This window comes from Amphiura filiformis, chromosome 10, assembly GCF_039555335.1.
Source record: "Amphiura filiformis chromosome 10, Afil_fr2py, whole genome shotgun sequence".
NCBI lineage: Eukaryota > Metazoa > Echinodermata > Ophiuroidea > Amphilepidida > Amphiuridae > Amphiura > Amphiura filiformis.
This window is the reverse complement of record NC_092637.1, coordinates 12705199-12718984: the sequence shown is the minus strand read 5'-3', so window position 1 is coordinate 12718984 and position 13786 is coordinate 12705199. Positions and strand designations below refer to the sequence as shown.

Genomic DNA, 13786 nt, shown 5'->3' with positions numbered 1-13786 from the left:
CAACGTTTTAAAACGTTTTGTACGAAAACACACTACAGCAATATTTTTAAAATGTTTTCAAACTCTTATTGTAAACTATTTTTGCAAACATATTTTGCCAAATATTTTGTCAACACTTAAAGAACATTATGTTAAAATATTTGCATCCAGCAAACACAGAAATGTTCTTAAAATGTGTTTTTCAAAACGTTTTAATAACATTTAAATGTCGGGTTATATAAAGGTCATGAAAACGTTTTAAAAACGTTATTGCAAATATTTTGGGCAATCATTTTTCACAAAATATTTTTTCAACCCCAAAATAACATTCTGTTTAGAATGTTTTGTATCAAGTTTCCAAAAATGTTTTTGGAATGTTATTAAAACGTTTTTATACCTTTTATATAACCCGACATTTAAACGTTTTCTGTATAACATTTTCTGTTTGCTGAGCAGTCGATTATCAAAAAATGTTTTTAATGTTATGAAAACGTTTTATACCTTTAATATACCCTTTATATAACCCGACATTTAAACGTTGTCTGACAACCTTTTATAACCTTTTGCGAATGATGTCGAAAACGTTTTGTGTTTGCTAGGTAGTAGCCCTGCGGAGGTCTTCTAAAGTTGCACCTAAATCACAAGCAAGTCTTTACTATGGAAGTCGCTGTCGCTTTCTTGCGCTTGTTTTATAGTAATTCCTAAAGATCGTAGCCTCCGCGTGGAGCTGCGGGTTTTTTCTTCGAATATAACACCATAGTATGAAGGGTGTTTGATAGGGGTGGTGTGCGTTTGGGGTTTATGGGGGTTAGTGAGGGTATGGTCGTTTGTGTGGTGGGATGTACTTGTGTTTGCAGTGTGTCAATGAATAGGCCTAAGCATAGATGTTGTTGAAACATTTTGTTATGTGTTATTGTATTCTTCCTACAGGGAATGTACAAAGACCAGCAGTATATTGCGTGTCAGGGTAAGTGCATTATTGAATCGATCCTCTATCATGGCTAGCGGCTTCAAAGGGCGAAGTTTAAACACAAAATAATCTAAAAAACTTTGTTTGTGTAATTATTATTTTGTAATTATAGGGAATTATAATGCTGAGATTTCAGGACATCGTATTTCATAGCTTATTTGTTTTCTTTTTCAGGTCCAAATATGGCATCAAATAGTGATTTTTGGAGAATGGTTTGGCAGTATGATGTCAGGAAGATTGTTATGCTTACCAATCTCATAGAAAACGCAAAGGTATGGTGTTGAATGTTTTCGTATTTTGTTTGGTTGGTTGGTTTTTGTCTGCTTTTGCTTGTGTTTCTCAAATCATAATTTTTCCCAAAGACTTTTCTTTGATGATGATGTCCACTTTTATCACACACACTGCAAGAAATATTGCCGGTTCTCACGGGTGCCGATAGACTACCCCGTAGTCCACTTGCCCATTGTGCATACTCTGGATATTGTATTTCAGCTTAAAACTCTGATTTAATTAATGTGTGCACAATTGATAGATTTTCGCATCTGATCAGTCACCCTACTCCCTCTGTTTGTTAGCTTCCCAAGTGGACTACTGACATTGCCTTGCGGTTAAGATTTTTAACACGGGACTCTATGGAGAGTTAGGCCAATTTCTGGCCTAACTAAAATTGGCCATGATGTAATGCATCTTTAAATGGATCTGCCTTGTGATTGGTGTGTTTAATGTAAATTCATTAGAATACCTCGCTATGGTTTAAATCGTCTGGGCCTGCGCCATTACCATTAACTACACCGTAAACAACTGTCTGTGGTATTTGCGGCGCTTTTGTGTTGACGCGAAAGTTAATCTCTCATCAAACATCTAGCGCGTCCCGGCGCGTCCATGCTTAGTACTTGTGGTTAATGGACTGATAAACAAGTATGCTTGACAGTGTGTTTTTAGAGAGCAAAGTCCAGGGGATAAAGTTCTGCTTACAATTCAAAGTTCATAGTCGAATTATCGGGGTTCGCTATCAATAAACTGGTAGATTCCAAAATCAGAATTGTTCAGTATTAAAGTGAGCCGTTATAATTATGCAAGATAATGTTGCATTCAATTACTTTTATTTTCACTAATCGTCTGATATTTTTAACTCTTTATGACCATTTTACTATTGAATACTTTAATTTTAATAAACATCAGTATAATTTTGAGTTCAACGAAATGGGTTCATCATGACTAATAATAACATATTTTTAATAAAATTCGACTATGGCATAGTCTAGGGTGCCGAGAGCTTCTGCGGGGATTTATTATATGTTACTAGAATACAATTCTGTCAGATGATGTACAGCATGAGGAATGAGTAACACAAGACAGAAATATGTATAGATGACGTAGACAGACGGTAACAAGTCTTGTTCTAGGGGCACCTTCACACAAACATTATAGTTGTTTTGTTTGTTTTTCTGTCATATGAAGCAGATTTTGTTGTTAGGTTTACATTAGGAACATTGACAAACGCTGCTCGTGTTTGACTTAGAATGTTTTGTTTTGTTGTTTTTGTTGGTGATGTTAATGTTGTTGTAGTTGTACCGCTAATTCTTAAACACTTGAGAATGTTCTTGCAATCTTATTGGTTCCCACCCGTGTGATATGACACGATATCACATACTTTATAGCTCTTTGCGCGTCAACACGATACTCATACACGCTTTTTGAACCACTCGGAGGTGCATGGCAACAACGGGACTGATCGATTCTAGCCTTAGGTAATTCCTTGTAAAATGTGGGAATTTGTTTGATTAAAATTTGGTATACTTATGATTGATACATATATTTGAATTGAAGTGTTTAAGAATGAGAATAAAGGTATTGTTTTTAGCCGCTGTCATGCATCTATCGTCTCATATAACACGCGACATCATTATTTTTGGCGTAAAACAAATCGGTTTCCCCTCGTTGTTTTACTAAAAAATAATGATGTCGCCCGTGTTATATGAGACGATAGATGATGCACTCTAAAAACAATACCTTTATTCTCTAATTCATATAAAATTATTCTTGATCAACCTCTTTTCGTAGATAAAGTGTGACCAGTACTGGCCAGACAAGGCTACGCAATATGGAGAAGTAAAGGTGACGCCCACTGGAGAACAGATAGTCACCAATTGTGTAATAAGAACTTTCAACATTGCAGCAACTGAAGTAAGATTTTTTTTTAATGTCAATACAAACATAAGTATTTGAAATTTACACTGTCAAAAACATTCAACCACTCCAGTCAACTAGTGATGTCATCTTCCGATTTATGGTATGCTTCAAAACAACAATTCCACGTCCTTTTTAATTTCAGGTAGCCGAAGCTGAAGCACGTGAGGTGTACCAATACCATTTCACCGCTTGGCCTGATATGGGAGTGCCTCAAGCCCCATCTCTACTACGTTTTATGAAACGCGTCAACGGCAATAATCCAGAAAAAGCTGGACCAATAGTGGTGCATTGCAGGTAGAATTGAAATCCCAAAAGCTTTCTAAATAAACTATTCTTCAAATGTATTATATAGATCTATGTATCGCGGTAAAGTTCAATCCTTGAATACAAGCTCACACGTGCTGGTGATATGCAATTTCCAAAAGTTTAATCTGACTTTCAGTACAACAAATTCAACAAAGCTTTTGATGTATGACACACGTTCAACGCCATCATTCGATCTAAAATCGCCAATGGCCAAGGGCAAGTCTAACACAACATCATAAAATAGGATCTTCTTGTGATGAACATGTGTGCCACTCATCGAAAGTCAGTTTCAAAAATTGAAATTTCGTGCATAACGAATGGTAATGTGCACTATACCATTATTATTATTATATTAATCCACCCAAATGACGTTGTAGAGAGATAATAAAACGAGTACAGTAGGTCTGTAGATTAAGTGCTCCAGGAGCATTATTGCTGGTCGGTTATCATGGTCTGCATGGTGATGGTTTATTCGGTTGTGATAACTAAAATTTGCTAAGTTTGTACAATATAGTGGTCTGTGGAGTGATGAAAGGGAAGGTGGTTTTAGCTCGGGAGTATTTACCACAGATGATACCGAGACTGTGGGACAATCTACAAAACTTGCAAAAACGTGCGATTCATTTATTCACAATACGATGCACAGCCAGCGGTTGCATTTGCCAATCCATTTTTGGATATCCATCGGCGACTTTGCCGTTCCCGTCACCATTGGATTTACACGCAAGTGTCGAGATATAAACAATATTCAAATCAAATCAAGTATTCCGGGCGATCAGAATATTTTCAGTATAATTGTAAATCGTTATGTCAGTGTGTATTATGTGTTTAACACCATTAAACAAACATTGCCATGTGTTCCTGTACATTTCGCGGGGCTTGGATATCAACTTTTACCAATGGCGCACTGCGTATTTGACCTAGTCTCCTCCGCCGTCAATTTGATTCCTTTCACTCTACACAAACCGTCTACAAATGATAACATCACAAGCCCTTCTTGATTGACTGAAATCTTTCCCTCAAATTCTGCGCGCCTTGAAACAAAGCTTTCAAAATACGTAACAATCATTAATATTAATGAGTCTTGACCATCAGTACCATAGTTATGTGGAGTGATTTTTTACCACAGAGCTCTATCAATTTATTATTATGTTCTCGGATGTAATTTTCTGTGTAATATCTAAAAGCCAATCAGAAACAGCGTTATACGTTACAATATTGGCAGGTAGTTTGTGTGGCCTTACCCGAGCAACCGCTGGCGGCGCATTATATTGTGGTTCGACCGAATTAACACTTCAACGTGCGCCGTTGTTAAAACGATTTATAGGCCCTATTACTAATTTCTATAATCATATGATATTTTAAGTGCTGGTGTTGGACGAACAGGCACTTACATCACTGTCGAAGCTATGACGGAACGATCCAAACAAGAGGGCGCTGTTGACGTGTATTCATTTGTGTCAAAGATGAGAAACAATCGGATGAAAATGGTTCAAACTGCGGTAAGTTATTGCGGTTTTATTTTAGTTGATAGAAGTGTTATGGTAAGGGCACTGTTTGCTCACAGATTGATGGAATGAGTTACAATTTAGGATCTAAAAAACATTGAGAAATGTCTTGTTTGTAAAGGGCAGCTGTACATATAACTTGATGTAACCAGGTTGGTTCGTAAGATTTCAGTATATGAGAATTCCAACTCAATGGTTGTATGATTGAAGATCACTGTGACAAAACAGGGTGATCTAAAATATTATAAAATAGGATTGTATTAAAGTTTATCATAAACTAATTACCGTTCTTGTGACAGTGATTTGATGAATTCTAATTTGTCTTGATTGTTCCTTGTAGTTGCAATACCAATTCATATTTGACGTCCTGGTAGAAGCTTTCCTGTGTAACGATACTACAATGAAAAAGGACACTTTTCAAGCAGAATTCGCGAAATTAAAGACAATTAATCCATCGACGCAGAAATCTAGCATCGAAGAACAGTTTGAGGTATAGTGTGCATATAAATAATGAAAAACGGCGTGTTTTATTTCAATAACCCTGTAAAGTGTGCCGAGGCTTGTGGATCAACGTCTAGGCGTTGTGCCTATGCTTAGCGCACATTTTGCTTAAATTAAGTTTAAAACAAGTTGTTAACCTTCAAGGTTCTTGTTCCGTATGGGCCTTCCACAAACACAAAAATGTTTTAAAGCTTTATCTCCTGATAATACAATAAAATATTCTGTCTACTTTTATTCGTATAAAAGGGTGTAACACCAAACACGAAATTGTATTCCGTTTTTTCTCTTTTGTTTCACTTTCTTTTCACTGCATCTAAAAGGCTGAGATTATCAGAGATATAGCGTAAACATGATAAAATTAAAACTGTAAAGCAATTGTTGAGAGAATATTCGATGCATTCAAATGAACCTGTATAAACCAAAACCACTATCCATCGGTTGATGTTGCCGCTCTAAAATACATAAAAGTTAAAGTTAAAATTATTCATAGTTAATCCTTTGTTACATGTTGTCCAGTACACTGGTACTTGTTGTAATTATTGCGATTGTGATTATTTATTGCATCCTACTTTTACAGGCTTTGGAAAAGATAACTACGTTTCCTAAAAAGGAGAAATGCAAAGGAGCCCTCAGCGATGAAAATGCACCCAAGAATCGATGTCCCGATATAGTACCAAGTAGAGTGTTTATATTATTAATATGATAAAACGAATAAAGAAAATTCATATTGTAACGATGAATTATTTCAAACCTGCGATAAACATGATAAAACTGACCCAAAATGATGCCTATCGGGACTTTATTATTATCGTTGACAGTGATAGGCCAATTTAATGATATAATAACTACATTTCCAATATTACCTCCTTTGTCCTGTTTGGATATTGAGACAGTTTGCAAACAGATATATTGATTTGCGTGACCCAAACCACAAAACCTATACGCTTAAATAATTATTTAAAACTCTTACAAAACCTTTTTTTTTTTTCATTATTTTTTGCAGCTGATTCGGTTCGTCCTTACCTGATGACCCAACTAGAAAACAGTACCAATTACATCAATGCTGCATATATTGATGTAAGAACTTTGTTAATCACTTTTAATCACTTACCAATTTTCTAAAATATCTAAAATCTCGGTATCAGTTGATAATCGACCGATTAAACTTTCTGCATCATTTACTGTCATATTTACTGTCATATCTGCTGTTCTTGTGTACTTACGTAATTTTGTTTGTGTGTATTGTATACCTCGACTGCTTACATTAGACCCAGTTTAAACCACCGTTTATCAGTGGGAGCCGGTAGCTTTAAATGGAATAGAGCCAGGGGCGTAACCAGACCTGACCTTCCGGGGGGGGCAAGATTGAAAAATTTCCCAATTTTTGACCAAAAGTTGTATTATTTATGTGCGCATCGCGAGCGGCTTGCCGCGAAGCGATAAACGGGTGGGGTCCAGGGGCAAAGCCCCTGGCGGGGGTCAAGGTTTTGGCATATTAGAAGCTAAAAATCCAGTGTTCAGAGTACAAAATTGCACACTGAAAGTAGTATAGATCTTCTTCCCTCTTTCTTTCCCTTTTCTCTTCTCCTTCCCTTTCTCTTCTCCTTCCCCTTTCTCCTTCCTTTCTCCTTCTTCTTTCCCTTTCTCTTCTTCCCTCTTTTTCCCCTTTTTCTCTTCTCCTTCCCCTTTTTTCTTCCATCTTTTTCTCTCCTTCCCCCTTTTCCCCTTCCCAATTTTTTGCTCTTCTTCCCAGTTTTTTGTGTCCGGGGGGGCAGCTTGCCCCCGGCTCCCCCCCACTGGTTACGCCACTGAATAGAGCGTCCGTCTGGAGGTTGGAAGGTCGTAGGTTCGAATCTCATGCAGGCACAGTTTTTTTTTCAAGTAGGCTTGTGTTTATTTGTTGTCTTGTTTTAATTGGTATACTGTTCTTTCTTGTCATATTTACCATTTATCTTATATCCAGGGAAATCAGATGAGCAACCAACACCTCGTAACACAAATGCCTCTTCCAGACACGGTAGCTGATATCTGGCGTATGGTGTATGACTACAAGTTCTCTTCAATTGTTATGCTCAACACTTTAGACATGGAAGACACGGTAAGTTTTGTCCCAACTAAATTCCTGTATTTCATAATAAAGGCGTTCAGTGAAGGCCCGAAAGCTTTTAGTAAATTCAGGGGACATGAAAGGAAGTGAAATAGACAAAGGAAGTGAAATGGGCAAATTTGTAAATCAAAATTCTGCAACTCGTTCATCGGGACTTCATCAGACTACGCAGATACTTTAGGTTGCTTGGTCACGTGGTGGTAATTGTCAGGAAACTGTTTCACGACGGAGTAACAAGCGTGCGATAGCGTGGCAATCACTTACGTGACGAGGCTATCAGTCAAGTTTCTGCGCAGTCTGACGAAGACCTGTGAACGCAACGTTACTAAAAGCCGTTAGTGAGCATAGTGAGTGGAGAATTTGATTCATAATTTTGACAATTTTCTACTAATGGATGACTCAAAACATTCAGGCAACAAAATGTTGAAAGTTAATGTTGTATAATAAAACCCGAATTGACAACTAATTATATGAGAACTCTTCTTTTCTAACCCATATCAATTTTCGACATGCACCTGTACCTGAACAAGTGTTAAGCAGCGGAGAAGACTGCATGTCTCGTTATAAATTCCCATATTTAAACTAAAACTGATTTTACACTCTATTGTATATTATATTATTAAGAAGCAAAACCTTTTGAAAAAAGTAATGTTTGTTATTAGGTAAATAGGAAAGTAATTTTCTTTCAATTATACCGTTACTCCGCAACTCTTACATTTCTAAGCTTACCAGATTGGACTAATAAAGTCTTATTTTGTTTCAGTCAATGATAAAGTACTGGCCGGACAAAGGAGACACTATTAGTTTTGGCCCATTAAGAATTGAATGTACCGAAGAAGACAACAGTGTCAGCGACGTCGTAGAGAGGACATTTCTTCTCTCCAATATAAAGGAAAAGGTAAGTTTTAATCTGTTGTATAATAATCACATTATCATACCAATATAATCCTAAATGGTTTTTTTGTTTTTGTTTTGAACGCTCCAAGATAGCGTTGTCATGGTTCTGGTATTTCCAAAGATGCCAATAACTTTTGCATTCGATTTGTTGTGAGCATTCTTTCTTTCATGTTTAATTCCTTATGTTTTAAAAATCAGCCTGAAGCTGATAATGAAAGGATGACAATGGATACCCATCGGTATTCGCCAATATCATGCCTTCTCATGCTTATGTGTTATCAGATTCATTACAATGCATATTCATGAGGTCAAGGGTCATTTTCAATCGATTTATCGATTTAAAGTGACCTTTGACGGCATGAATATTTTTTTTAAAAGCTAAAAATGGCTGGTTTACTGCTAAGATGTGGCAACGTTTCAATTTATTCACATACATCTTTGCTTCATTTTAGGATAACGGGAACGACAGAACGGTCCATCAGTTGGCTCTGCAAAACTGGCCATCTAAAGACGACAAGCCCACCTCACTACAATCTGTCTTTACCTTGATAGACCGTCTCAACCAATGGCAGAAACAGAGCAACAACCAACGAGTAGTCGTCCATTGCATGTAAGAACAGTAGCTATATTTATTGTGATTCCATTACCCTCCTTACTCCTTATCTTTGACCTATCATTTGGGATTCGTTGTCGCTTATGGAATGACCGTGACAGAAATGGTCTCATTGCCAGCGACATGTTTTGTAACCGCCCATTCAACAATCATAACCTAAAACTTGACCTCAAGTTGAGAGTATAAGTTTTTGTACCTAAGACATTCAAAGTCATTCTATCAGTGTTGAAACATACTGAGGAGAAACCTCTGTGTCCTGACAATTGAGATATATAGGGCCTACTTGAGGTCCTACGGTGTGATTCTCCGTATTACCTTATGTAGTCAAATTGTCAAAAGCTTTGAGAAATGGCAATTGTAAAAGGCAGCAGTAAGATCGCAAACAACACGTAAAAAAGAAAATGTAAAGATGGACAACCTTCTGTGCGGCCGTAGTTAGCCGTAGTTATTAAAGGTTCACGTTTAACCTTGACTATCCTAGAACATGCGGAAAAAATGTCCCACGTTACAACATATTTTGTACATATATCAAGATAATAATTAAGTTTTAAAAAATAACACCTACAAATATCAATTAATGCGATAGCTAAATTATAACGTCACCCTCATAACAAAACTGCCTAATCAAATTTCCAGCCGTATTCTTTATGAACTTGTGGAATACATCAAAAGAGATGTATTCCACCAGTTAATGAAGAATGCGGCTGGAAATTTGATTAATTATGGGTTTATTACTCAGAAAATCAAAATTGCAAATGAGAAACATATAAGAATGACTTTTTGTTATGAGGGTGACGATAAGTCGATCGAGTATTTTATCTCTGTAACAGAAATGGAGTCGGTGCCTCCTGTGCGTTTCTTGCGATCATGTTGATACTTGAAGAACTGGACAAAGAAGACGAACTTGATGTCTTTCAAGCCGTGAGGAAACTCCGACTGGCCAGACCGCAAGCTGTACAGAACTTGGTTGGTTGCTCAGATTTGCAGATTTTGTAAAATTTTGGTCATTCGTAAACATTCCTAAGTCTAGTTAGAGTAGTTAGCTGTGAATGGGTCGAATCGTGTTATCCTGCATGTGAATAATGACGAACAATTCAATATCACAGTTACGCTTTTGTAGGTCTAGTAGTTCTTGTTTTATGCCCGGGGGGGCACTCACATGTTAAGGTGGTACGGGTATGTGCGGCGGTCAATGGTCCCTTTTTCAGGCTCTCCGGCAGTTCCTTAAGCCCCACATTTCGATTTTGAAATAATTTAGAAATTTTTAGCTCAACAGCCTATAATTTGGCCCTAATTTCAGTTCTTCAAGCCCCTATTTTGCCCGAAAATCAGTTCTTAGTTCCCAAAGTTTGGCGCTCCGCGCCACACACCCCTACCAAAATTTAAGTTGAGTGCCCCCCCCCCCCCCCCGGGGTTTTATGATGTAAAGAGTGTCGAACGGAACATATTTAAGCAATTTTTTAAGTGCATGTTTTCTTAGGCATAAAGTGACTGGTTCCTTCAAATTTAATACATTTTTTAAGATCAAGATCTAGACAGTCATAAAAGATGACAAAATAAGTGCAAGGTAAAGGCTCAAATTTAAGGATACAGCTCGTCGAATGAGATCTATGTGTTCTAATCGAATCCACAAAAACATTATGTTATTGATCAAATTTGTGTTCCTCTAAATGTTAACCAAAATAACAGCAAGAAGATAATTTCAACTCAAATATTCATAGAATAGGCCATTATTTATGACTTGATACTAAAACACAATTTTCATAGATTTTTTTTTCTTTATACGTTTGGTTCAATCACACATACTGCTACTAGGCTGTTTTTATTTATTTATTTATTTATTTATTTATTTATTTATTTATTTATTTATTTATTTATTTATTTATTTATTTATCATTAGGACCAGTACACATTCTGCTACGAGGCGATCCAAGCGCATCTGGACAGTTCCAGTGGTATATACGAGAACTACCGGAGCCCAACAGACCAACCAAATATTACAGACGATGAGATAGACACAGATATATATGCCAACGTGTTCACATAGGCCTCATTACTACTCAAACAATTATATGATCAGAAACTTACAATACTAATTGCATCCTTTCTATGGCTATTCGCCGTAGAAGTGATGAGGTAACAGGATTAACTACTGCCATAACAATAGGTTAAAACAATATTTGAATATATCGCACTGCACTAGTACGTTCACGCGGTAGCTCTGCATTGAACCATAGATGTCACTGAGAACAGGGATAGAGACCTGGGTCGTAATACTATAGAATATTCATATCATGCTGATCACTCGCACCTCTAAGATTAGTATCTTTGAAAAGAGCGGTATTGTATTCAATCAATGATTGCAGATATACAATCCTCCCAACGCCACACAGTGTATTTTACCCATACGAAAAATCATTCCCTACGGACCGTACCGTGCATGCACAGATCACAGACAGTCACGCAATCAACCAATCAGCAGTTGGAAAATCGTTAACCCAATGACGTCATCGCTGCATTTTCATTGATAAAATTCAGAATCGTTCAAAAACACGAATTTTTAATTGCAAATATTTAATTTTTGTAATTATGAATGTCACTGTCTATCTCAAATTAACATTGTGTATTGAATGCGCTGCAGCTTGTGAGGCGGATCCGTTGCAAATTTGGCGGATCTTTTGTTTTTTGTGACATTAAAAATCCATCTTTCACATGGCCGCTTTGTGTGTGTGTGTGGGAACGGGCTTCAGCTATGCACGCGCTGCATGCATAAACACTAGTAGTACTAGTAGTACTGCTGACTGCGTGTACCAATCGTAGCAGGGTGTAAAATATACAACAAAGTCAATGTTTAATCTCAATACGTTATTGGGTAAATATAAGCATTTGAATAATTTAACAATAATTTGAATCTGAAAAATAAATGAACATGAAAGTTAATGAGTGATTTTACAACATATTTGACTGTTGGATAAATATGGGTGCTGCAGCTTTGGAGCTAAGGCAATATGGCGCATTACTTTGAAGTTGGTAATGGGTAAATTACACTGTGCTCCATACATAAATTCTCCCAGCCACATTTCCCTAATATGAAATTAAAATAAAAAGTAAATTAAGATCGGTGGAGGTTGGGATCGGACCCACACCGCGCCGCTATCATGCATACAGCATCGGCCTAATTCCAACACCTCAGACCGCTCGGCTACCTGACTTGTTGTAGCCATCTTGAAACTTATTTGAACATATAATCGCAATTTTAAATTATACCAGTACCACGTGACAAGGCAGAAACCCCGCAGAAAACATACCATATTTTGAAATTTTATCTGCTTAAAAACATTGATATATATTATAGCGCTTAATTGTTGATATTTGCGTGTTCTACATACATTAATATGACAACACATGGACCTATATACATGCACAATACATTATCGATTTTGACTCTCCGAACTGCCCAGGCGAACTGCACGTGGCTATATAGATCAGTATAATGGAGCCAAACATTTTTCTTGTATAAACGTTCTGGGGTTTTCCATTTATATAAAAAAAAATCCACATTAGACCCCAACTTTTATTTCAGAAAATAAAAGATTAGATTACTATAAAAACGAAGCAATAATATTTGGCGGGGTCTAATGTAATTTTTACATAGAATTTCAAAATTTTTACACCAAATTAAAAAATATTTTGGAGTATATAAAATTTAAATTAAATTATCTGCCTCCTAAACCACATAAACTGTAGCACACTCGGGTATCACGAATCGTTATATATGATGTACAGCTAATATTCATATTCTTTTATGTATATGATGCTTCTGTGTTACACACAAAATTATCTCCTTAAAAAACCCTCACTCGGCTATTTCAAAAAGGTCATCAGGCTTCCCTAGAATGTGCAATAAATTAGCATTAAAAATTTTCATATTTTAACAGCATTCTAGAAACACTTGGCGTTTAGCGAAGAGAGGAGTGACAGTTATACACAAGTGATGAATGCAACTTGCTTGTAATGAAGGGCGATATAGACGAATCCAATTTCACGCATTCCTACACATCAATGGCAGCCACTGCTGGGTCCCCCCTTAGGTCTATTCCACCTAAAATGTGAAATGATGTGGCCTTGGCGGGGATATTAAACTGCATTCCATCACCCGTGTTACACTTAGACAAAAGAATGATGAAAGTTTACAACACAATGCAATTCAACATCGATTTTTAAGCGGATTTAATCCACTCAATTGGGCAGTAACAACACCAGTTTGGTGCAGACGGGACCCAGTAATGGCCGACTTAATTCGTTTATATTCAAAATTGGCTTAACCCATTGCTATTGTAGTTAATCCTGTTACATCATCACTTCTATATGGTACTGACCAAAGTGTTTCAGTGTCTTGTGACTGCAGTACTTTGATTTTTTGAGATTTTCTCAGAAACTTAAATTTTGCCGGAATCTATTATGCTAGTTGAATTCCTTGCATCATTTCCTATCTGAAAATATACTTTTATATACTTCTCATCATTACATTTAGAGATACAATAAAAAGCAATCTCTAAATTACTGACTCAAAGAAGGTAAACAGACTATTATAATAGTCCCAATATTCAGACCAAGTCATTATCATGATTATCTAGCTGTTGATTTAACATACTGCAGTTACTGTCCGTTTTCCTATACACAATACACAGTGCTCTCACCATTGACGCGCG

General features: G+C 36.7%; 1 protein-coding gene across 1 annotated transcript in view; it reads left to right on the top strand.

Moving 5' to 3' along the window:
* Nucleotides 1–11718, top strand: part of LOC140161674 (uncharacterized) — a 48069-nt gene extending 36351 nt beyond the window's left edge. The window contains exons 14-26 of the mRNA XM_072184975.1: nt 910–946; nt 1124–1221; nt 3014–3136; nt 3285–3436; nt 4815–4950; nt 5297–5446; nt 6035–6134; nt 6452–6534; nt 7421–7555; nt 8328–8462; nt 8914–9071; nt 9905–10040; nt 10975–11718. Coding sequence (XP_072041076.1) covers nt 910–946; nt 1124–1221; nt 3014–3136; nt 3285–3436; nt 4815–4950; nt 5297–5446; nt 6035–6134; nt 6452–6534; nt 7421–7555; nt 8328–8462; nt 8914–9071; nt 9905–10040; nt 10975–11121 — 1590 coding nt within the window. The 3' untranslated portion in view covers nt 11122–11718. The remainder of the gene's footprint in view (nt 1–909; nt 947–1123; nt 1222–3013; nt 3137–3284; nt 3437–4814; nt 4951–5296; nt 5447–6034; nt 6135–6451; nt 6535–7420; nt 7556–8327; nt 8463–8913; nt 9072–9904; nt 10041–10974) is intronic.
* The last annotated feature ends 2068 nt before the right edge of the window (nt 11719–13786 follow it).